Genomic DNA, 26,013 nt, shown 5'->3' on the forward strand with positions numbered 1-26,013 from the left:
GGAAACCACGATGCCGGAGTGTGTCTAAGATTCCTTTTCTCTCAGCCAGTTTTACACAGAGGAGGCATATCCATCCATATTTCTTGAGGGCTTGTTCTAGGCGCTGGGAAAGCATACGGATACAAACAAAGATCCCCGCCCTCAGGGAGCTCACGTGGAGTGAGGGAGGCAGAAGATAAACAAACAAGTAAAAATACGTCCTCTCATAGATGGTGATGAATGCCAAGTATAAAAATAAATTAGAGAAGTGCAATAGAAACTTTGGGATAGAATTGCAGACGTGGAAGTTGGCACAGTAAGTCAAGAGAAGGCCTCCCTAAGAAGGTGACACCGGACCAAAGACCTGAAGAAAGTGAGGGAGGAAGCTATGGGGGTTACCGACAGACAGAACACAGGTGCCCAGCTGAATCAGAGCTTCAGATAAACAGTGAATAATGTTTTGGTATAAGCATGTCCAAATACTGCAGATTATTTGCTAAATCTGGCAACCCTTCACAGGGGTTTCTGGGGGAAGCACATGCCAGGGAGAAGGGACAGCAAGGGCAGGGCCAGGCCAGCCTGAGGGGAGGGAGAATGGGGAAGAGGAGGCCACCAGGCATCAGAGGCAAGTCGACGCAGGGCCCGGTGAGCCCCAGGAGGACGCAGGCTTTTCCTCTGATGAGAACTGTGGGATGGGTGACACGCTCTGACTTAGGTTTCAAAAGATCATTCTGGAAACTGTTGAAAACCGACTGCAGAAGGGGGCACAGGCAGCAGCCAGAGACCCGTGAGGAGGCCAGCACTGCTATAATGATGACGATTATGATAAAATAGTAACAATAATATACATCCAGACAAAGGCACCAAAACGTGCGTTTAATTTTGGGGGGGAAGGGCCCTGAAGCCTCAGTCATGGGCGCTCCATTAAGAAACCTTGATATACATTTACGGGAGGAAAGGAATGAGTCCTACAAATAAATTCTACCAACTCATTAAAAATGCTAACCGAGGAATTTGCTTTAACCGCTACATCATCCTCCTTAAAATTAAGTAAATAGCTAAGGCCTCGTGTGACAAAGGGGAGGTCTCAGAGAACATCAGACCGTGGGTCCTACCAGCGACGGTGGCGACATCAAGCCGCGCACTCAGAGAAGCTGCCCTTTCTGAGACCAAGCGCCCGTGGTGCGACGTGGGCTCTAAAGCTGAGGTTTCTAAGCAGAATTGAGGCTTGGCTTCAAGGTTAATGCTTTTGTTTTTGCTGAGTTATGAATAAAGAGGAAGCATTTGAAAAGAACATACACCTGAAGGCAGCTGTGCTACAAAACCCCACGGAAAAGCAGGACCGACCAACTACCACTCCAGGCCTAAGGCTCTTCATGTTACTATGAAAATAAGCAAGACGACTTCAAAACTGTTACACACAATGGTGGTGTGGTATATCGTAGTTCACATCAAATGAAATCCATTTGTCTTCCCTTGGAAGAAGCAGTAGGCCAACAAAATACCTCCTCTCTAGATGAAACTGCTGATACTTGGCCAATTTTTGACCTATAAAAACAGTGATTTTTATGTTCAACTCAATGAAAAGATACAGGGAGTAATCTTATACTAGCATGCCTTTCAAAAATTAAATTACATGGTTTCTCTGAAAAGAGAGAAGAAACATCATCTTAATTATGACAGTAACGCAGCCCCTGGAGCGGTGCCCTAAGCTGGTCAGGTCTCCGTGGATGGCTGCCACTCTCCACTCCCAGACTCTGTACTATGTGGAAGTGAAGTTCTGGTTGTTTCCTCAGCATCTTGACCCCTTTCTCATGGGAAGAATTCCTGTGAAGTGTAAACCTCGATATTTAGGATCTGTGGACCTAAATGTACTCTAAAATGAAAATACTACAAAACAAGTCCACAATACAAAATTCCAATTATTAAACAGAGAAAAAAGTGCATAAATATATGATATAGGCACATTTTACTTAACTGAGAAACCAGTGCCTTGAGACTTGTTAAATGTACTATTTTGCCTGCACACATTTACCCCTGTGCAATCTGAGCTTATGAGAACACCTGCTCGTCTCAGGCAGCTTGCTGTTAAGCTGGAGAATTGGTCTCAGAGCCTCTAAACTCCATCAGTTGAGTGACACCCCGACATTAACTATCCAGGACTGGGACTAGCCAGGCTGGCTGCCACAAAGGGCAGTTTCTCTGAGAACATTCTCGCTGTCTGTTCACAATAAGGACACTTTCAATGCCACCTCGACAGCCGACATGGTAGCAAGGCGGATGAACACTCTAGAACTGGTCTTTTGAAATCATCTGTTTAATTCAAAACTCCAGTCGGCAAATTAGCACAAGGACGAATATATAGTACTAAAATTTTTTCTATTTGTTCTATTTTATGCATGTTGGTACCTTAATTCTTATTTAAGACAACATATGAGTAAAAGTAAGTTCAGAAAGGCAAACAAGCGCAACTTTAAACGTCAAGTGCATGCTGGCTGATCTCTGAAAATTTCTCAGATCAATTATTCCTAGTTACATAATCTCCTTACAGAAAATCCCAAAAACTGGATGTGAAGCAACTCACATCGTACGCGCTAAGCAGAAATCATATTTCCAACGTTCTCGCTGTGAAATCCCGACCAGATTTTCCCTCTCCGAAGCCCCTTAAATTCAATTACAGTTAAAGCAGCTCCTCGTATTTGCAGCGACATACAGAACGTGCGCGCACAGCACAGACCACCTCAGTGGACTTCACATACGCTTTAAAGGCCAAGGAAGCAGTTTTTCTGCCCCATTACGCCCCAGAAAACCTAATTAAAATTCAGCTACTGTATGCGATGAAGGCCCGGGGTGGAGGAGGGCAAAATCCCTTGAAAATCCAGACAGAGGCAACCTGCTGCTTTGGAAGACGAAGGCCCCCTCCCCCAAGGATGCCGGCCTCGCAGGAGGCTGCAGGTCTCACCTGGTACGAGCAGTGCTCCTGATGGACCATCTCAGTGCATCCTAGGGCGCAGACCCCAAGCGGGACTGCTCAGCGGGGCTGCGGCGGGGCGCGGAGCACCCACCGGCGGAGAGAACGCCCTGGGAAGGCCGGGGCTCCCCGCCGACGAAAATGGATGCTGCTCCGCCGACCAACCTGCGCAGTGGCGCCGCCTGTGCCGGGAAGCGGGCCCGCCGCCCTCCTCGGAGCCGGCCGCGAGCCTCCCAACATGGAGCCAGGCCCGGCGGGGCGGGGGCGCGCTCGTCGCCGGCACAATCAGCCAATTATGTTACAGGCACAAAGAAAAGGATCAGGCTGGGGCTGGTGTGACCTTCTGGTGCTTTATGAAGGCAGTGAACTGATGTGGAAACATTCTAGTCCTCATTAAAGGGGAAAAGGGCCAGCGAGGGAGAGGGAGAGACAGACACGAACCCACGTTGCAGCGGGGCATTGCTAGCCTCCCGCGGCATCCTCCCTGCCCACAGATGCTCCTGCACGGTGCCTGCCAAAACCGGGCCTGAGGGATCCGTGCGGAGCTTGGGACATGCGAGAGGGAAGAGCATCCATTCTGAATATCAGTATTCAGATGTTTTCTGCGTTGAGTTTTTGAAGTGTTTGTCAACTTTACAAGTAAAAGGAGGGTCTTCATTCTTCAAAAAATATTTTGTAATTCTTTTGATTCCCCACTTATTTTTGGCTTTTAGCTGCTTTTTAAGTCAAATAGAAATAAGGTGAAATAATTATTCGTATACCTTTTTTAGTGAGAAAGCTTATTAAATTATTAAAGTCAGTATAATTCATTCATTTCATGAAAATGAAACTAAACCGCAAGTCTTTTCGAAAGGCTTTATATAAGCCTTATATATAAATCCTTATATATATGTAATATATATAATTACCCAATGCTGTGGCTTGACTATATAGACACCCCCAGTATAGCACATATGATCCGAGAAACAGACCGTTCTACCTAACAGACAGTAACAGAAAGAATTCTGGACTTGCGGACAGTAATCAAAGGAACCTAAGTTGGACCCTGCATGTTTCTGGGGGGAAAAAGCCCATTTCTGAAATGCTTCTGGGCCACTCTAGGATTTTAGGGTATACAAAAAGGAAAAGCCAGGTCTATAAATTCTTTAAGCTAATTTAAATGACAAAATTAAAAAAATAAACACAATAAAATAAAATTTCCTTATCTATACTCCTCAGTTGCCACAGGTAATTCATTTTGCTATTTATTAAATGGTCCTGAGCACATAAATGGTATTCAGTAAAATCTTGACTGAATTTAAGCCATCAAACTTTTTAAAAAATTCAATAGGGATATTATTTTTAAGCTATTCAATCAATCTACTCAAAAACTCTTGCTAATAACCGCCCAGTCTTCATTATACTGCTGATACAGAAAAATAGGTACTTTTTGCCTGAGGAATGAAATCAACATGTTTGACAAGTTTTCACAGCAAGCTCTCGCTCAAGGAATGCTGGGAGTTCGTGTTAGGAATAGTTGGTGATATGTTTTTAATTGTATAACTGTGTCTGTTACTTGAAAAGAGAAAAACCTGTTTTTATAAATACTCAATTTTCGCTATTAGAGATTCAAACAGGAGAGAAGTTTGCTACGTCAGTGCCACCCCAGTGACACTCCCATGCGTGGCCTCAGCCCTCCTAGTCAGGGAACAAGAGCGGCAGGGAAGGCCCGACTTCTGACCTCACCGGCTCGCGTTTTGGCCCGGGTTCACGGGGCTCCAGAGAACAGCACTCTGGAGATGCACCTGCAGGAGCTCACAGCCCTTCTCCCTGGAATGGGGCAGAGAGTAGAGGCCCCGCAATATGAGCACGACTTTTCAGGCCTGCTCATTGGCAGGTGGCACAATGAAAGCTTGATGAATGAAGCAGAAGCCTCAGCTAGACCGCGAGTCTTCTTAAATACAGGGTGAAGGAAAAAGACTGCAAGCCCTCCAGGGAAAGACAACAAAATCCAACACATCTCCACCCCAAACCCCATCCGGCCCCACTGAGTAATCTGTACAGGTCGGAGACAGAGACTTCTGTGTGGAGGGACTTGCTATCCAATCACCTGGATGAAGGTTCTGGAATCCTAAGTATGTGCAAGGAAAAGCAGGCCAAAGTAAAGCTCCTCTGGCAAGAAAGCAAACACAATCAAACGGAAGTCGTGTGCCTGCTGCAGATGGCACAGCCCCTACTTTGTAAGACAGACGCTTTAACTTCAAAGGCCGTCAGAACTTCTCTCAAGTCAGTCCTTCGACAGTTTATGACCTTAAGACTGAGGAACGTGCCTTCAAGCTGGACAAGGCCCAAAAAGCTGCTTCCTGGACTCTGTTCTCTTCTAAAAACTGCAGGCTCTGGGATATATTACATAAGCTCCTAAAGACGTTTATCATGTGTTGTTAAAAAAAAGCCTAAACGTGATCCCAGCCCTCACAGTTGCTGTTCCATAAATAGTGGACCTGACTCAGAGGTGGCTCTGGGGAGAACAGACTTCTGACAATTGTGTCCCAAACCCTGTCAAAAACCGCCTCAAGTGGGATAAACAAGATTAAAAACAGGAATTTATTAAGCAAGTTTCCCTCTATAGTCATTCATTGGAGAGGACGTTGTGTTACAATTTAAATTATGATTTGCCAGTACAAAACACTTTAAACAGAAACCAGCTGCTCCAAGAACATTTAAGCTAGAATAACTTGCCAAACTACAATAACATTTGCTATTTTTGGACTAAAAAATATTGACGAACTGTTTAAGTATGGTTTATGTAGCACAGAGATGATTTTTTCTTCACAGGTCTTCACAACTTCCCTTCCCATAAAAAGTACTAGGTTTCAGATTTAGATGGGACCTCAAGAGAGACACTGTTATTTTCCAGATATGGAAACTGAGGCCTAAGAAAGTTACGACATGCCCAAGAACATAAATGCTGCAAAACAAAAAGAAAAGGGAAGCTCCATGATTCTCTAGATGCAGGACTTGGAAGTGTGCCCAGTAAAACAGTGCTCAATGAGGGGCTCATTAGACTTGGAGAAAGAAACCTCCTTTGACTGAGCCAGTGTAGACCAGCTTGGAAAGCAAAATCGCTCACAAAGTCAGAGTGAGGCTGCCACTGTGGTTCTACCTAAATCTGATCCAAGGTATGTTTTAAAGGAAGAAAAATTAGAGTGTTTCCTCATTAAGCTATTATTCCTATTTCTGCCACCAAGCAATCTATTGTGTCTTTGAGTCCAGAAAAGTACTTGTTTTCAATTGTGGCAATTAATAGCAACAGAATGAGGGGGTTTCTGGACAGTAGATACAGTGATAGAAAGTCACATCCGCAGGCCATCCCAGCACAGCGTCAAAAGTGAATGACTGGGTCAGAGACTGACGTGCAACGGGCACAGGCAACTTTCTGGTACAAGCTGTATGATTTGATAAGGGTTTGGCTTATGCAACTGTATACATTTGTCAAAACTCATTGAATAATATTTAAAATTTATGCATTTCATTATATGGAAATTTACCTCAAAAGAATAAAAAAGATCTGGTTAAATTGTGAACTCTAGTTAATACTATGCAGGCTGAAGTATTTAGGGAGAGGGTGAATGATGTCTGCAGCTTTGAAATGCATCAAATAATTGAGATGAATGGATGGATGGATAGAGGGATGGGTCGAAGGAGAGCTGTGACAGACAAGTTGAGTAAAGCATTAATTGTAGAGTCCGGATGGTGCATAAATGGGTTTTACCTAAACACTTTTCAGTTTGAAATGTTCATGATGAAACGTTAGGAAAAAAAGTTATTGGGGGTGGGCAGGATGAGCAGGGAAGTCATCATCCTCAGCAATACCTCTTAAGCTTTTCCTTAGGAATTTGGGGAAAGCAGGTAGACATTTTACATAGCGTTAAGTTGTGCTTCTTCATAGGAAGAATAGGAATTCTTAACGGAAGAAAAGGAACTGTGAGGAAAATGAATCCTGTTCACGGCAGGGGAAACCAGGTCCTTGAATAACCCACCCGATGAAGAGCACAGCGGGCCCCACCTGCGGCAACAAGCCTGTGCCAAGGTCTTCACAGCGGACGGAGCACTTTCCCCACCCGACCCCTTGAGCCTCACACCCTTGCAGTGGAAGCCAACTCCTACTACGTGCCACGTGCAGACGCGTTTGTGCCCTCCGGGAGCTGGGAGAGAGAAGTCAGGCAGGATACAGACGGACCGAACGTGAGGACCAGTGAATTAAGTGCCTCCAAAGGGCCGCTGTTGTTTGCACTCTAGGAATTCAGGAGCGAGAACTCCGGGCTTGAGGATCTCGTTCATGTGGTCGTTCACTGTTCTATTTCTAGATTAATGTAAGTTTCCTTAGAACTCCGGTCTTGGTTGGTGTATCCAGTGCTGTTATCCCCAGCATCTGAAATAGTACCTGGCATATAATAGGCTCACAATAAATATTTCCAAATAAATGGTTATGACCTTCAGAAAGTTACCTCATTTCTCTTAGCCTCAGTTTCCTCATCTATAAACTAAGGATGTTAATTCTTTGTCTACTGGGTTGATGACAAGACGAAACAAGAATAACATGTAAAATAGTTTTTAAGTGCTGAGGAAAGAAATGGATTTTTTTCCCCTCTCCTAATTAAAGGCGATAACAACAGTCCAGGGAATAGAGCCCCAAAGGATGGAGGTGATGGTGGGAAAGGAAAGGAAAAGACAGAGGGATGCGTTTCATGAAATGATGTAAAAAATGAACTCAAGGCATCGAGCCAGTAATCGACATGGGAGGTGAACAAGACAGGGCATCGTGAGGTTCTGAGACCACGGGGGAGTGAAAATGGTGCTGTGAACAGAAACAGGGACCCAGTAGGAGGAGCCGACTCTGAGGAATGGGGTTGCAGTGATGAGGGCTTTTAATTTTCACCATGAAGTTTGGAGTTAAAGGTGCAGGAGGCACCTGGGGCTCAAAAGAGAAGTCAGCCCAATGGGTGGACTTTGGGGCCTTCGGCAGGGAGAGGACAGCTGAAGCTGTAGAAATAGGCTAGATTAAGGGAGAGGCTGTAGGGCAAGAGCTGATGAGAAACAGACATCCCTGTGGTAAGCACAGTGATGACTCCCCAAAATACCTACATCCTAATCCTCACCCCAGAAAGGTGAATTAAGGTTGCTAATCAGATGACCTTGAGGCGGGGTGAGTAGCCTGGCTTCGCCAGGTGGGCCCAATGTAATCACCAGGGTCCTTATAAGGTAAACGGAGGCAGCAGAGAGGAAGAACCAGAGAGATGGCGGAGCGAGGGAGATTCAGCCAGGTGTTGCTGGCTTTGAGACAGAGGAAGGGATCACAAGACAAGAAATGCGGGCGCCTCTAGGAGCTAGAAAAGACAAGAAGTGGATTTTCCCCTACAGCCTCCAGAAGGAATGAAGCCTTGCCAACACCTTGATTTCAGCCAGGGAGACTCGTTTTGGACTTCTGACATCCAGAATTGTAAGATAATAAGTTTGTATTGACTTACGTCACTGCGTTTGGGGTGATTTTTTATCATAGCAATAGAAAACTAATACAATCGTCTTAGTGACAGCCTGCATTCAGAAGGCAAGAGGAGGCAAAGGGCATGTGGTCCACAAGGTGAGAGGAAACTGAAAACCGAGGTAGCGAGGGGTCACGGAGAGGGGGAGGCTGACGGAGCTCAGCAGCTGCAAACACTGCAAGGAAGCAGAGAGGACTAACAGGCTGAAAGAGAGCCACAACCAAAAGTCATTAGTTTTGACTGTTGGGAATTCGTCAGTCTCCCTCGAGAGAATAATTTCAGGAGTAGTGTTAGGGGTGGAAGCCAGGTTATAGGAGGTTAAGAAGTTGAGGGACTGAGTAGACAGCAGTTTGTAAGGAAGTTGGTGGATGAATTTGAGCATTAGGGTGGTAGCTTGACTGCAAAACAGAGAGGCTGTGGTTGTGGCTGTTTAAGATAGGGAGACCCAAACGTGTCTGCGAGCACCAGGGAAGAAGCCAGCGAGAAGGGAGAGACTGACGACGGCGGTGGACAATCCCTGAAGGACCAGGTCCTGGAAGAGTTAGATGAGGAGCACAAGATGGGTGTTCATCGACTCGGCACTGAAGGTGTGGAGAGAAGTCACAACGCACTGCCGAGCAAGGAGGCGAAAGACGCAGGAGCACCAGGAGGTGCGTATCCTCGACTGGATCCTTGAAGGAGCAGCAGGTGACCCCAAGGAGAGGGAGGCAGGCTAGAGTGGGCTCAGAGAGGCTGGGCCAGTATGGGGGAAAGCTTTTCCAAGGGATTTTGTAGGGAGTGTTGCTGTATTGAGAATATTCAACTGATGCTACGGAAGAACAAGAAAAACAAATGGGATGGATGAAACTTATGTGTTAAGTACAGATAATGAATATGTAGTAGCTTGTCATACATATGTGAGATGTTTAAGATGTATTAGATTTAGACAATGAGTAAGAAGACAGGCAGAATTCAAGAGATGTGCTAAGTATCAATAAACAAGTTAGTAACCTAGATGTGTCAGACCTGAATCAAGCTCGGGTGTGGAGTATAGAAAGAAATGGAAAGACTAAGGAAGCACCTAATATTCATGACACACTAAATAACCCGAGGCCCTCAACGTTCATTAGATTGTACACTGACTGCCTATTGTTGACGCCCATTCTTGCCCTATGTGTCCTCTGCTCAAGAAATGCAAATAAACCCATAGCTGCTCATCAGGCCAGGGGGCAAGCCACAGAGGAAGCCAGAGGGACTTGCCACTGTGTCTCTGATAAAGCAAGTTGCAAGTCATTAGACCTTCCTGTCTAACTGGACCTCCTTTCTCAAACCTCCACTCTGCTTCGTAACCATATCAGCGACAGGGAGGGCACTTGTGGCACAAAGGCTGCACATAAAGATATCGCATAACCTAAGATTCAGGCAGTGCAGCCCCACCCGTGTCCTAAGTATATGAGCTCATTCCTTCTCTTCCTCTTGCTTCTTGACATGTGTTTTAAGTTGATTCAATGAACTTGATTTGAGGATCTTTACTTGGTCTGTGGTCTCTGGGGGAGAGTGCCGGGTGTGCACCTGGAGGCCAGCCTGCACCAGGGGCACTTCCCAAGCGGCAGAGGATGCTCAGCAGGATGTTCCCACAGCTTCTTTCCACCCACTCTGAGGCCCAGAAATGGGGAGTGAGAGAAGGATAAAAATGAGATAGTGTATACTTTTTTATCCTTGTAATTATAAATAAGATACTTACCTGAGAGTCTTACAAACTATGTAAATTACTGAGAAGTTTTGACAATTTTGACCCCAGTTACACTTGTGTTTATTATTTCAGATATTAAAAAAGTTTCCTGAACAAACTATTAATGTGACTCAACAGTTGTCACTTTTTCTTTTTTTTAAGTATTAGAACCTGCTTTTAAAATGAAAACTAATATGCAAAACAACCGACAGTGTTTTCAATCAAATATAAAATTATTTTTAGTTCAAATTTATAATGTTTACCTATTATATCCTTCAATGAGAACATGAGGCGGTTTTGTTATACACAAACATTTAAAAATAGGGTTGATGTCAGTTATAGTCTTGTTTCACCCGTATTTTTACAGTTATTTGTTTTGATTGTGCTGCCTGGAGAATCCTGTTTCACACAGATTAGTAGTTGGAAAGGGCAATAGTGCTTTTTAAGAGCTTATGCTGAGGCCAGCCCGGTGGCGCAGCAGTTAAGTGCGCACACACATTCTGCTTTGGTGGCCCAGGGTTCGCCAGTTCGGGTCCCAGGTGCAGACATGGCACCATATGGCAAGTCATGCTGTGGCAGGCGTCCCACGTATAAAGTAGAGAAAGACGGGCACCGATGTTAGCTCAGGGCCAGTATTCCTCAGAAAAAAAAAGAGGAGGACTGGCAGATGTTAGCTCAGGGCTAATCCTCCTTGGGAAAAAAAAAAAGAGCTTATGCTGCAATCTCTGGATATTTTTCATTAAACGTATCCAGAAGCTTGAAAGCAAAGCAATAAGAAATTTATTTCAAAATTGATTTACTAACAACATATAGCCATTGCTCACATTTCTTATTATAAACAAGAAAAGACGGGGTACCCAGACTTACACTAGGTCGTCAGCCTAGAACCGGCCCTTCTCGCCTGTCACTGCACCATCCCCCTAGTGGGCTGGAGGAGAGAAAGTGCCAAGCAGATGTGCGCCCAAAGCTGGCAGTAAACTGCGCCGGCCCCTGGCAACTCGGATCGTCTTTCTGCTTGAACAGGCACAGGCATGAATTTCAGCAAGACCAGTAAAAAGCGACCACCTTCGTGGTCCAGGACACATTTACAAGTTCAGTTGTGAGGACTATAAAAGACTACTTAACCTGGCAGGACAAATTAATATGCTGATCAAAAAAGGGGGTGGAGGGAAATATTTTGCATAGATATGAGCAAATAAATCACTACAATTTGGGCTGAAATGTTATACTCTTCTTACCACAGCTTTATAGGACAACTTTCCTCCAAAAGCCCAAAATCTCCCAGACAAGCCCATTTGTATCTGTGTTCTGAATTATCTTCACATCTCAGAACTCTCCAATTTCCAATCTGAGTTTTGGGAGGCGGAGGACGAGGTGTTTAGCAGCTCACGTAACGGGTGCAACGAGCCTCTAAGAACACGGCCTGGACCCGGGCTTTCCACCGACACGGTTTCATCGTGCAGCAGGCGGTGCTACAGCGGCAGCCTCCCCTCCCTCTGCAATAACGAGATGGTTTATATTTCAGCAGGATCCCCCAAAGTGCTTGTTTACTGGCACAGTCGTGGTCCTCTCCCTATAGTATTTTCTGGCCAATGCCAACAGAAATTAACACACTGTAGAAAAGTAGTAACTGACTCATAGATAAATTTGGGTGATGTCTACGTGGTTTCATCCCAAATTTATGTCACTGTCTTAAGGACCATTTCTTTTAGTCTCTGTTTTCCAGCCTTTTGGAGTCAGAGAAAGCAGTGGCAGAAAAAGCGAAAGGTAATATGAACCTTCCAGAGCTAACACAAGACTTTCCAAATAAAATAAGTTGGTTTGTCAAGAGGGGCCACGTCAGGACTAGCAGCAAGTGTGTGCATGCGTGTGTGTCTGTGGAAGCGGCGCGTCCCTTCGTCCTCCAGGTCCTCAGGATCTCAGTGCACTGAGCTAAAGCAACACGCAGAATCCCCAGGGAGAGCAAAGGCTGTTTCCTCCCAGGTGGTGGGGGCTGATTTAAAGCCCCGTTAACGGAGCACCAGCGAAGGGGACTGACCCTCACCTTGAAGAGAGGTGACCTCTAGTGGACAACTGTTTTTCAACCATTTCAAACTGAATAGGATTAGAAAACAAAGATAATGTTAAAAGTAGGATCCACTGTCTTATTGACATTTTAATGATATTTTGATACCAATTATAAATACAGTCTTCATTTACAGTAATAAAAGTGTATAAAGGTCACACTAGTGCTAATACCGCCGAGGCTACAACCTCAGCCATCTCTGAGGCTCTGGCTCCACTTGGCCTGTTACTGGTGAATTCTCTCTGGCTACCTCCCATGTGAAAGCCTGTCTTCCCTACTCTATAAAATGGGTTAACACATAAACTCTCATCGCCCTGCCCCCTTGAGGCTGCCAGATGACTGTCTTTTAAAATCAAGTTTATTTTATATGATGATGTTTCCAAATCAGCAACGACAACAACAAAACTAAACAAAATAAATATCACATTATATATTGGCATGTATATGAGCAAAAGACTATCAGATTTCAATTCAAGGTCTTATATAAATGCAATGAAGGGCAACACACTGATTTCTTTTTACAGTGACTGCGGAAAAAATATTTCAAAAACTAACACCACTAGCTCATTAGTTTATTATGAAATTTTAGTTTATTACGAAAGAGCTACTATTTTCAAAAGATTATTTCACAGAGCAAAGCAAAATAATGATAAAAAATGGAAACAATCTACGTAGCATATCTTTTCTGAAAACTATCTGTTCATCCACTGATGTATTTCCCTAGCTCACTGCTGAACGCAGGACAGAGGCATAATAATTTATGATTAAACTCTATTAACATGATCTCTAAGGAAATATTAAAATTTTTTAGTGGTCCTTGGGTCTCTTCCCCCCCTGAATACAAGGGGAGTGTTGAAATGCCATTCGATGTATGGGCTTTAGTATTCACGGGCTTCCTCAGGTGTGTTCTCTAACCAGCACGTCAGGGACAGTCAGCAGCAACACGGAATGGCTTTACGGTCTTTCCCGTCCTCGCCCTCAGAAGAGGCGTTCAAATGATGTTAGCTGCTAAACGGCAGGAGAACAAACACTGGTCTAAAAAGTTTTCAGTAGTATAATAATGCCAGAATATCATTCAATGATTTCATTAACTTGCTTTCTCTTAAAGCTGTTGAATTAAGAAAGTTTCTCATCTTCTAGTAATAAATTCTTTCAGAATAAAAAGGTGCTGGTTAAGAAACCATGCTGCTCCGAACAATGGACAACGGGTGAGCTCGTTCTCGGTGGGAAGGGTTCAAATCAGTCATGGATTCCTCACAGCAGTGAAGTTCACCTGCGCACCAACCCCACTTTCCTGAGACTCCCAGACTTAACCCCGTTTTCCTTTGTAAGCAGCAAAGAGAGCCTCTTTCGGACACGTAAGCTGGGCTGACAAAGCATTCACTTCTCCATGCTTGGGCTTTCCCACCCCTTCCTAAGAAAGCCAAGACAGAAATCAGCAGTCCTGTCCAGGTCCAGGTCCAGGGCCTTGTGGACAGCTGTCTGCCTCACTCCCACCCCTCCTCTCCCTCAGCTGAGAGGACCTGAAGGGACAGAAGAGTTGGCTTGTTTTCATTCCTGACATTCAATCAAAGCTAAACTAAAGCACAAAACTAGGAAAATAAACACGGTCCATTATGCACAGACACCACGCCTCCTCCCCTCCCTGCCTGACTCCTGGGTAACTGGGTGTGAGGCCGCTGGCGAGGCACACGGCGCCTTTGCAGTGGGAACTCACACTGATGGTTGAAGCTACTTGTGTTTTGTTTTGAGGTTTTTAAAATCAAATTCATTTTCCAAAGGACAAAAGTGGTTTCTCCAGCAGAGCTGTCACTACAACTGAGGTGATCAGACCTTTAATCCTAATTTTAGATGGCGTAAGGTTATAAAACATTTTAAAAGAATTTTAGCACCATTCACTCACGGCTGCCCTGAATTGATAGTTTCAATAGGTGCTTGATTTAGTTCCCAAATTGTTATAAAAATATGAAGTGCTTGCAGCCTTACGCTTTGTGAATTAGAGGGTAAACATGTTCTAAAAACATAAATCAGATTATGTCACATCTTGACTTAAAATTCTTCAGGGGTTTCCCACAACATTTAGGATAAAATCCGAAATCCCTAAGGCTGCTGCAGGCTCTGATTCACCCTCCAGATTTCCTTTGCACCTCTCACAATCTTGTCCACTTAGCTCTGGGCACACTGGCTGCCTTTCAGTTCCCTGGAAAAGCCAAGCTCGTCCCTGCCTCAGGGCCTTCGCAGGAGCTATGTCTCATCCCGGACACCCTTCCCCCTCCATTCGAGTAACTTCTCTTGCTTAAAGTTGGAGGACTTTCCTTAGCTCCCAATCTAAATAAGGTCTTGCCTCAAATTCGCTTAACGTACTGTGTTTTCTTTCTTAGCATTTACCACAATTTGTAACTATTAGGTCGTGGGACTTGTAATGTCAATCTGCTCCACTAGACTGCGTGCTCCCGGAGAGAGCAGGGGCTGTGTGCCTCACATCTACCACTGTACATTCTGCATCCAGCACATTGCCAGGCTCATGGTCGGTGTTCAAATATTTGAATGAATGAATGAATGAATGAATGAATGAAATTCTTGGCGTTCTCTCACATCAGGACCTTGGGATGCAGGGTAGGAGCGTGCCTGCAGCTGGCTGTATGAGTTCCACTCACGGCTGCAGCAGAGCTGGTCTAGAGGCCATGTCCTCGTCTCTAGACAGGGTAAAGCGTCGCCTGGACAGCTAAGTGGCTGGCTGCCAGCTTGTGAGCTGAGCCCGGGGAGGCCTTTGGGCTGCATCTCCCTCCTCGCCGTGAACTGTGGTTTCGGCTGGCTCAAGAGGCACCCTCGGCTTGCAGGTCTGCCTCAGGGCAGGGCTGACTGCCAGCTGGGCCTGAGGACAAAATGGCCATCTACAGCTGCCCGTTTAAGGTTAACACTAACCTGCATCCAGCAGACCACTGCCCCAATCCAGTTCAAAATTAGTAAGGAAAAAAAAAACAGCCTCGTGTTTCTTCCCTTCTCAGTTTGCCACCTTGTGTGGTGGATTTCTGGTTCCAGGAGATAGCCTGGCAAAAAACGCAGATAATCTGATACTCTCAACTTGTGTACCCCAAAAAAGGATGGTGATAGACGGTCAGATAATGGTGAGAATTCTTATATTTAAGGAATGATAAAGTGCCCCAACTAGTTTTCTAATCAAAAGAATGGATGGAAAGTGACCAGCAGGAAGGGGAACCGGGTTTGGGAAGGACTGGTACTTCCGCATTTGTCTGCCTACCATGGACATGCAGGCTGAGGGAAAAAGGCAAAAAAAGAAAAAATGAGCATGTTTGCTTTCTTAGAGGAAAACAAAAACAACAGCTAAAAACAAGCAATAACATAAAATTCAGGCTGTGGCTTTCCAGAAAGCATTCTAACGTTTGAGAATTGCTGGATGTGGCTTGAGTGTCTTATCCACATGCTTCTGTCTGCAGAACCATTTGCTATTCCCTCCTACAGCACCATGACCGATGTGATTTCCACAGCAGAAGTACTGACGTTTCAGTACTGCAGGTACTTGCTTGCCCTGTGCTGGTGAAAAACTAATCCTGAAGCCGGACCCAGTGCGAGGAGTACAGGTCTGGGGCTGCTGAATCCAGAAGGCCGGCAGACCCTTCCTCTAGCGCCAGGCACCGCAATCTGGGTGTGAGGGCACAGCTGTGCAGGCCCCATCTTCCCAGACTCACTGAACGTTGACCATCCCCAAATGACAGGTCCGTCTGGAATGAAGCCCTGCCCTGCTAGTGTCATCTCCCTCTCTTTCCTCAGCCCAAGGCTACTGTTCTTACACGTGCGCACTAAGGAAACCAATGCCTCCTGTAAAGACAGTGAGAGTGCTCCTACATCCAGGTGCGAAATGCTCCTACAGAAGGACTCAATGCTCTGTTTCCATGAACGACAACAATTCGGTCATGCTTCACTTGGAGTTAAGAATAACTTTCAGATTTTCAACTTATTAATTCATAAGTTGAAATGACAATAAATGAAGAACCCTCCTGAAAGTGATGCTAGTTCTTCTTGTTGAAAAAAAAAACGACTGAGAAATTGGGAGTTCATAAAGTTTTAGAGTCACTCAATTGTTTTCTTATTTACAAATGATACAGTTAAGTGTTTTTCATTATTTTCAAATACCCTTCATTGCTGAAATGTTGACACGTGGATGGGATGATCAATCAAATGACCTGACCCCGCCGTGGTCATGTTCTACTCATAATTTGTTTTTTTAGGGGTTGGAATAGGCACAGGGCCAGCTACACGCTTTGCAAGGCCTTGCAGGAAATGAAAATGGGGACCCTTTGTTCAAAAACTAAGAATGTCAGGATGGCAACAGCAGAGCAGTAAGCCAAGAGCTTGGCCCCTCAAAGCCTGGGGCCCTGAGTGACAGCAGAAGATACAGATCGATGAAGCCGGTCCTGGGTGGTAGATGGGGGAAGAGAGAGGAACCAGACATACAGGCATTTAGTTTGAGAATTAGTTTCAGTTTTGAAAGAAGAAAGTATCTTTGACTTTTGGCATGCAAACACCAATGGAAAGACATAACTTCCTTCAGTATGACAGGAAACGAAATTTCAGAGGTTGCTGAGGAGGAGAGGAGGGCAATGACCTTTACCAAGCACCTACCGTACACCTGCTGCTGGCCCCAAGCTGGCCCTGACACTGTCCCATTCTTTCTTGCTCCAGCATAGGACTAATGCCACAGTATAGAAGCAGAACCTAACTGAGGTCAGTGATGAGTTTAAGCTTAGTGGCTTCAGGCTTAGAAAGCACAGGTTAAGAGATGCAGACACTACAGGACACCTGGAGGCATTCTGTAATTCTAGATGAGATTTCTTTCTTGGTCTACATCCTCCACTTAAGACCACCTACCCCCCACTGCTATCAGCCCACAGACCCCAGAGATCCGTGTGCTCTGGGCGAGAACTCCTCCCCTCTCTCCGACACTAGCAGCTTCCCCTCCACTGTCTGTCTTGGAGACCATCTAGCCTTACCTCCAGAGGCTTTTTGCTCCTATTGATGCTCCTGCAACTCCCACGTCATCCGTCATCGACCTGCGTGCCTTCCTACAGGGCTCTGAACAACACCTCGCAGGCCCCATCTCCTCCTCCTCCCCCAGTCCTCCACCGCCTTTCCAGTGGGCCCTCTTCTTGGAACATTCCCTTCCCCGTCCTGCTCCAACAGGAATGTGTAGGCACTGTCTCCCCTATAGCTCTTTCAAGTGATGGCTGTTTTCTCTCCTACCTCCCTCTTGCCAAAGGGCCTGTTGGATGGGTAGGTGTCTTCCTTGCTACTCTTTCGTTCCCAGACAACTTTTCCTCCTCCCTAACACTCTGCTCTGACTCTCCTACCATCAGTCTCCTGACACCACCCCTAGTGAGCCCCCCGAGTTAGCCCTGCTGTTTGCAGTCACCCATTCCTGCCCCAGGTTACTATGCTTCATGCCTTCCAGAGTCACTTTCCATGGTGAATTCTGTTATAAAGCCTGGGAATTTCCATGTCTGCTGGATGATTCCTGCAATATCTTGGCCTGTGAATTTCTTGACTTCATTCTTCTTCCATTCTATCTCAGTTACATGCCCTCCCATAGTCACGTCCTGACCTCGCCATCGCCACCAACTTTCCGCCTTCCAAAGTTTCCTCTTCAAGCCTCCTGTTCTCCAATCACCTCACCTTGTCATTCCGGCTAACTTTCTCCAGTGCCCTGATGTCAATAATTCTTCAACTGCACTAGACCCTGCATCCCACGTGCTGTCCACCTTTCCACCAGCCCTCACCCCCATATGTCCTCCTCGCTCTGCATCTTAGATTCCACGGCCCATCCTCACAACCACCAACTCCCGCACTCCATCTCACTTGGTCCTCTCACTTCACGCGTGCTTGGTTATATCCCAACTGCAGACGAATTCAGCTCTTTGCCACGCTGTGCCTGTTCCCAGGCTGACGTATGTGGCTGGAGCCAACACACACACACGCTAACTGCTCTCACTGTAAATCATGACCACTCGCCCTAGTGTGATTTACAGTGCCCTGGTGCTGGCACCGCCCGCTCTCCGTGTTTCCCAGTCCGTCCACTCCCACACTCTCTACACAACCACAACAGTCCCTGAAAGAGCTGTCGAGATTTACTGTCCACACTTTCTCTCTCCCATTTATTCTCGTTTGCACACCCTCCAGTAGGGTGTGTCCTCACCATGCCATTGAAACAGCCAACCTTCCTAAACCCCAAGAGCCATTCCCAGTCTTCCTCATGTTAGATCCACGAGCAACGTTCAACACAGTCGGCTTCCAGGACAACGTTCTCTCCTGTGCTTTCCCTGCATTAAAAGTCTGTCCTCTGCTGAGCCCTCCTCCTCTCTCCCACTGTTTACCCACTGGAGCTGTGATGTCCAATAGGGTAGCCACTAGCTACATGTGGCTATTTAAATTTCAATTAAATATAAGAAAAAATTCAGTTTGTCAGTTGCACTTGTCATGTTTTCAGTGCTCAACAGCCACATCTGTCTAGTGGCAATCATACTGGACGGTGCAGACAGAGAACATCCCCATCACGCAGCAAGCTCTGTTGGCCCGCGCAGCACTGGCACGTGCAAGGCGCAGTCCTCCAGTTTCTCTTCTCTCTGAACTCACCCTCTCAGAAATGTCATCCCGGCTCTTGGCTGGTGACTCCAAAACTTCTCTCTCTAGCCCGGACTCCAGACTCCTTCATCTGCCTGCCTGCCTACCATTTACACTTGCATGTTTAACAGGCATCTTAAATTCATCATGCCTAAAACCAGCTGCTGGCCTCTCCCGATCCCTGGATCTCCCACCCACGTCTTCCCCATTTCCCTAAACGGCAGCTCCACGCTTCTGGTGGACCAGGCCTAAGATGTGGGGTTCAGCCTTGACACTTCCTGGCTCCTCACATCCCACAACCTGCCAGCAAATCCTCTTTGGCTGAACCTTCAAATGCGCCCAGGGCCTGCCCACTTCTCAGCTCCTCCACTGCTACCCTTCTGCTCTGACCCAGCACCGTCTCTCAGTGGGGTCACTGCAAAGCTCTGCGACCCGCACTGCTCTGTCCTCCCAGCCTCCACGGAACAGCCAGGGTGATTCTCACAAAAGATCGTCTGATTACAGCGCTTCTCAGGTCTGCTCAAAACCCTCTCATAGCCTCCACCCTGCTCCGAGCAGAAGCCAAAGCGCCGCTCTGAGCCTGCAGAGGCCTCTCTCATCTGCCTCCAGCGCCGAGGGAGCCAGCTTCCTGGGCCTCACGCAGCCCTCGGCCTCTGCGCTCTCCGCCCTGCCTGGGACTCTCCGGCCCCAGAGAGCCTGTGAGGTATGCCCAGCCTTTCTCCAGATCCCTCCTCACGCGGCGCCAGCAGCGAGGCCTTCCCTGACGCCAGTCCACAGCCGTGCTCCCGCCTGCACCTCTCTCCTGCCCCAGACCCCCACCTCTGCTCCGGGCTCCCCCAGGGCACTCCCCACACTGTACCCCCACAGCTGTCCTTGTGTGGCCGTGGTTCAACTCCGGCTCGCGTCGCCTAGGACGGCGGGCCATCCCCGGATCTCCAGCAGTCACTCCATGAACGCCTCTTGAGCCAACCGTCAGACACAGGCACATATTTCCCTTCTTTTCTTACTTTTCCTCAGGTTTTAGTTACTTTGCTTGAGTAACTACCTCCACCCCATTAGGGTAAAATTCATTTAGTTTCAGACAGAATCAAAGCTAACGATTTTTAAATATTCTATACTGATAGACTCATTTGAAAATATATACACATCTATATTTTTCTTTAAGAATGACTTGTCTGTAATTGTAATTTTTAGAAATTTTAGTCATTTCCTTTCACAGGAAGAAATCACAATTTTGAGTGTTTCATCTCGGCGTCTGACCCATCTTTAAGCGGCAGAAGTTCCGTATCTGATTCAGGTGGGTACAGGGAGGAAAGGCAGAAAACCTCGATTCTAAAACTAGTTTGCTCTCACTCTGAGAAAATCACTTTCAACTACAGAATTAACATTAGGGTTGCCCTCCTGGGGCCAGAGAAGCCTTCTCACAGAATGATTACCTGGAGTCTGCTCAGGGTTGAGAACGGCCAGCAGCAGAGTTCTCCAGGTCACCAGGCGTGCGACCCTGGTCACCAGCACGACCTGCATTCAAACCTGGAGTAACTGACTGACCCCAAGCAAGAGCGGCTGGCCCAGGGAGAGGCGGCTCCCAGGAGGGGGTACCCGAGCCATCTGCCCTGAGCTCAGGGTACCAGGTAGGGGGCTAGGCTCCAACCTGAGCCCCAGGCCTCACCTAGGGAGACAGGAAGAGAAAAGCAAGTGGGGAAGAATCCGTGTGAGGGCCCCAGGCCCCATTCAGCCTCCTGGCGGCCTCCCTGTGCTACTGGCCTATGGGACAAAGAGTGGGAGGCAGAGCCTAGAGAGACTGCCTGGCTGTCTTTTTTTTTTTGAGGAGGAGGATTAGCCCTGAGCTAACATCTGCTGCCAATCCTCCTCTTTTTGCTGAGGAAGACTGGCCCTGAGCTAACATTCGTACCCATTTTCCTCTACTTTATAGGTGGGACGCCTGCCACAGCATGGCTTGACAAGTAGTGCCACGTCCACACGCGGGATCCAAACCGGCGAACCCTGGGCCGGCGAAGCAGAACGTGCGCACTTAACTGCTGCGCCACCTGGCCGGCTAGTTACAGCTTTTCAACTGGTTTTTATCCCTAGAGCCCGAGTGTTAGACACAGCACTGTGACTGGGGCCGTGGGACAGGAGCACTGAAGGTGCCGCCTCGGCGGGACATGCTTTCTGTACTTCGCATCATCTCGCCCTCGATCGCAGTGGCCCTTCGTCCACTCCTGTCCTGCTGACGGTCTCCCACGGACTTGGGAAACGCTCTGTCGCTGGTTGCCATCGAGGGGGTGCTCTGTCTGACTTTCGGGTGTGTGTCGAGCCTTCAGCTGACTAGTTGCTGAAGGTCTCACCATCCAGGAGAGGGGGAGGGGACCACACCCGTGTTCTCAGCGAGGCCTCCCGGACGCGGCACGCTGTCAGGGGGTGTGCGCAAGGAGGACGACGCAATGCAGGCACTCGGGGAGTCTCGGAGGCTGCCCTCCTGACGCCACTCAACAGGCTTCGAGGCCGAGCCGGCAGAATCCTGCGCACAGTCAGCACACGGTGACAGGAGGACAATAAGGAACTTAACCATAACGGGACAGTACACTCAGTTCCTCCTCTGTAGTCATAAAGAAGCTTCAGTTGAAAAGAAGTAATAATCCGCTCTGTAATTCACCTTAGGGTCACCAGGGTTATGGGAAGTGTGATCTAATCGGCAGTAAGAAGGCGTTCTTCCTATAGTAACCCATGGGGAAAACAGGCCAGACTGTAGGCCTTCTTAAAAAGTCAGACCAGACGTACAGATACGGGCAAACGCTCAGAATGGCCACATAAAGGTGGAAAATGACTCTAACCCGGCTAAGCACTTCCCAGAGTGCCCTTCTTTCCCCGGGAAGCAGACCCAGCGACAGCGAAGGCTCCTGGAACCTGCTCAGGGCTGCTCTCACGGGCGGCCCGCCCCACCCCGCCGGCCACCCCACCAGCCAGGCGTGGCAATCATTCTTAATCCGCAAAGGAAGTTTCTTCCCCGAGTATGAGTTATATTCTTGATTCCATGGACTGCTCTTAGCTTAGTTTTATTCATTATAGATATTTAATTCCTTCACATATTTATTGAGTGCTTAAGGTGAGGCAGGAATGTTAATAGGTACAAAGAATAGAAATGAAGTAAGACATACCCCCACTATCCTTGGTTAGGGCACCTGCCCAAGTGTGGGGGAGGGAGGGTCAGCAAGGATTTTCTGGAGGGGGGTGGCTGAGGGGAGTTTCAAGGATGCGCAGGGGTTACCTGGGTAGGTGGAGAGCAGTGTGAACAGGGTGGAGAAAACATTTCAGGCAGATGGTACAGCACAAGCAGAGGCGCAGAAGCTAGAAACAGTGTGGACCAGGCAGGTCAGCACATTGGTTCTGCCGGAGCCTCAGAGAGCACCAAGAAATGAGACCAGAGATCAGCAGGACCCAGATATGGGAGGGCTCCAATGCCAAATTCAGGAGGTTAGTTTCACTATGAAGAAGTTATTCCAGGATTTGAGAAGGAGACCCACCTGAATAGGCAGACAGATAGACTGAGGGAGGGACTGAAGCGAGCAGGGCTGCAGGCTGGAGACCGGGTGGGAGGGGCTGTAGGGGTTGGGGTGGGAGTTAAAAGCATTTGCAGAACTGAGGAGCATCACTCGACGGGAAGGGGAACGATTTGAGACATTTAGAAGGTACAAGTGCCCAGACTTGGTGACTGATTGGTTATAGGACATGAAGACCAGGCAGGAGTCACGCGTGCGTTGGTGGAGGCCACTGCCACTATCTGAGACGGAGGGTACCAGCACAGACTCAAGTTAGAGGGGAAGATGATGCTGAGTTAGTTTTGAACACGCTGCACTTGAGAGGGTTTATATAATTCATTCTCTCACTGTCTTCAAAAAGTAAAGCAATATATAACTAACTATGGTCTAAAATAAAGGCAGAAAATGCTGTCCAATGGATGACATCACTAATCCATCACAGCACCCTCGCTCACACAGCCCAGACACACCTTCAGCATCCTTCTCAACACACTGCTCTATCCCCACAAGGCAGCCACCGTATGCTTCAGCACAACGTGGGGGCCACCACCAGTCGAAAGGAGAGATCACGCCTTAGAAACCCATGTTCCCCCCAATCTAAAGGCTTGAGAGAGTGTCATTCTTTAAAAGATGCGGGTCAAGATTTGGAGGTATCCCTGAAGTGAATTGTACCTTCCAAATTTAAATAAGCAAGACCATATTGATCTTGAGTACCAGAGTCATTGGGAATTCCCAACATATTTCTGAGAAATTCCTAACTTGGTTTCAGGTCAGGCAGGGAGGCCTTGGTGATCAACAGAATCCAGGCTAACATTTAACTGCCCGCTCTGTGACGGGCCAGGGTTTCTCAAGATGACTTCAGCAGCACACAAGCCTATTAGATGCTCCCTGGAAGGTGTCGGGTATGGCAAAGGTCTTCCTGATGAGTTAAGGTAAGACAATTTGGATTACATCCCTTCCTCGAGACCACAAGGCACAGCAGTATATTAAAGACTGAGAAATCCTACCGTAAAGAAATCCATTTATCCGAGTGTAGCCTTGCACCATCCGGAGTTCTTTTGGCCATGGAAGCCTCCTGTCACATGACACCAATGAAATGCCCCTGAAATTAGGAATATTTCAATCCTCAAAACATATCCATTTTCCAAATGAGGAAGAGAAGCTCTAAAATCACTCAGGTAGAAAGCTGGCAGGGACATCTTAAATTCCAATCTCCCCTTTCAGGCTTCAGAGCCTGAGTCACAGGGTCACTGTTAAAGGTCAGGGCTGATGTCTATTACGTTCACCTTACAAAGGGAATGTCAAGGTCAGCTCCAGTATTCTCACTGGGCAACATCCACAGCAGGCGGGCCAGCTAAGGCTTTCCTGCGGTGTTCCCTATCAAGACTTTCAAAGTCCTCCGCCATCAGCCCCTTTCTTCTACGCTCTTTAAACACTCTGCAGTCGTCCCCCCTTATCTGCAGGGGAGAAGTTCCAAGACCCCCAGTGGACGCCTGAAGCCATGGATAGTACCGACCACTATATGCCCACACTGCGTTTTCCCTATACATACATACCTATGACAAAGTTTAACTTATCAATTAGTCCCTGTAAGAGATTAACAACAATAATAATCACCACGGCAGACGATTTTTTTTCTTTCCTTATTAAGTCGAGAACTTTCACCTTTTCACTTAAAGGAAGCACTTTACAGCTTCTCTGGCATATCCAAACTGCCAGCATCACTCCTCTTGAGCTTTGTGGCCATTAGGAAGTAAGATAAGGGTGACTTGAACACTGTGGATGAAGGGGTACTACCGTGTTCTGTTTCCTCTCTGTGCACCCTGAGGCGAGTCCCTGCCTCCAGGCATTTGCTCGAGCTTTTCCTCTGCCTGGAAAACTGGGAGGTGTCTGGTGCAGTTTGGTTCCCCAGGAAGCGGACTCCGAGGGGGCGCTCACCTGCAGGAGCTTTGTGGAGAGGTACTCTGGGGACCAAGCCTGTGAGGGAGTAAAGGAAGGAAGACAGGGCAGAGAGGAGGCTGAATTCTGATGCGGCCTCACCGATGCTCTGGAGCTGGGCTGGCCCTTCCGAGTTGACCTAAGCTGGGAGGAAGGCCACGCCTGTATGTGTTAGCATCAACTAACACTGGATTTGGGCTGCTCCTAAGAAGGGGCACGACCTTGGGCAAGGCCACAGGCAATCCCCAGAGAGGGTCTCAGATGAGAACTTTCTGTCAGCTGCCAACATTCCCAGCAGCTGAGGGGAATGGATGCTTCACTTCTGTGGTGGGGGGGAGGGGGGACGGAGGGTGTCTTGGGTCTGGGCTGCCTGACGGTGTCCTCTGCATCGCTCAGGTCCCACTTCCTACTCACTTACCCAGGTCCATACAGTTGTCTGCATTCTGTAGACACCAAGAGAGCTGAATGCCTGGGCTGTGCGCTCTATTACACTAACTTCACTTTCAGCATGTTTCATGGCTTTTATCTCCCTACCTAGATTGCAAAGCCCCCCAAAAGTTTTATATTTCTCTTATGTCATTAGCAGGGGTTAAAAAGTGATCAATAATCAATAATATATGTAGCAAAAAGGGTAAGGAATTGGGAGCCTGCAATCTTAATTTTAAATCCCAGAATTGCCACTGACGTATGTATAAAATTATACACATCACTTAATTTCTGTGAATCTTAGTTTCATCATGTATAATGGGGGAATAATAAAAATCCTTATTTTACCCAAGCTCCAGGTTGCTGTGAGAACAATAAGATGGTGAATTGAAAATTCTTTGCAAACTAATAAACTAAACCAGTGATTTCCCATGTTGAATACTAGACACTCATTAAAGGGAAAAAAGATTGGGCCAATACGAGTGGTTAAGTTCGTGCTCCACTGCAGGCGGCCCAGTGTTTCGGTGGTTCGAATCCTGGGTGCGGACGTGGCACTGCTCATCAAACCACGCTGAGGCGGCGTCCCACACGCCACAACTAGAAGGACCCACAACGAAGAATATACAACTATGTACTGGGGGGCTTTGGGGAGAAAAAGGAAAAAAATAAAATCTTTAAAAAAAAAATATTGGGCCAATAAATGTAAAACTAGGTCTAAATTCTTCATGCTGATAACACATTAAATATAAACAAATTTACAAATAAACAAAAATGATATACAATTGATTTCAATCAACAAATATTGAGCTATTGTGGCAGATGCTGCTGCTTTATTGGCTTTTATACGTATGGTACTAACTACACGACAAAGATTCCTTTGGGCTGGACATGCCTGTATTTGGTGTGCCATTCAATAATTCCATTTTCTCAACACTTGTCTCCTCTTTTGACACTGTGAGCCGATCATTTCTACAAGGCACCATGACATCCTCTGCCTGCACATAAAATATCATTTACGTACGTTAAGTCCACTTCTATTCCTTTAATTTTCTATTTTATTTGCCAATTAGAACATCAGGATTTCAATTTAGCAGAAGTCCATAAAACAGTGATCTCAAAAATTAACGAACAAAAGAAGTACGAGACTTAGACACTGAAAACTACAAAATATTGCTGAGAGGAATTAAAGAAGACTGAACTAAATGGAGAGACATTCTATATTCATG

General features: G+C 46.9%; 1 protein-coding gene across 5 annotated transcripts in view; it reads right to left on the reverse strand.

Annotated features, from left to right (window-relative positions):
* The window catches only part of SCHIP1 (schwannomin interacting protein 1), a 145,940-nt gene that overhangs the window by 50,162 nt on the left and 69,765 nt on the right, over positions 1–26,013 (reverse strand). The window contains exon 1 of one of the 5 annotated variants that reach the window (XM_014739572.3): positions 2,942–3,440. The exons of 3 other annotated variants lie outside the window; for them this stretch is intronic. In XM_014739572.3, coding sequence (XP_014595058.1) covers positions 2,942–2,971 — 30 coding nt within the window. In that variant the 5' untranslated portion in view covers positions 2,972–3,440. Of the gene's footprint in view, positions 1–2,941; positions 3,441–26,013 lie in introns of those variants that run through there. One more of the 5 variants, XM_070243042.1, reaches the window with a different exon arrangement.

The sequence above is a fragment of the Equus caballus genome, chromosome 19 (assembly GCF_041296265.1).
Source record: "Equus caballus isolate H_3958 breed thoroughbred chromosome 19, TB-T2T, whole genome shotgun sequence".
In the NCBI taxonomy this organism is placed as follows: domain Eukaryota; kingdom Metazoa; phylum Chordata; class Mammalia; order Perissodactyla; family Equidae; genus Equus; species Equus caballus.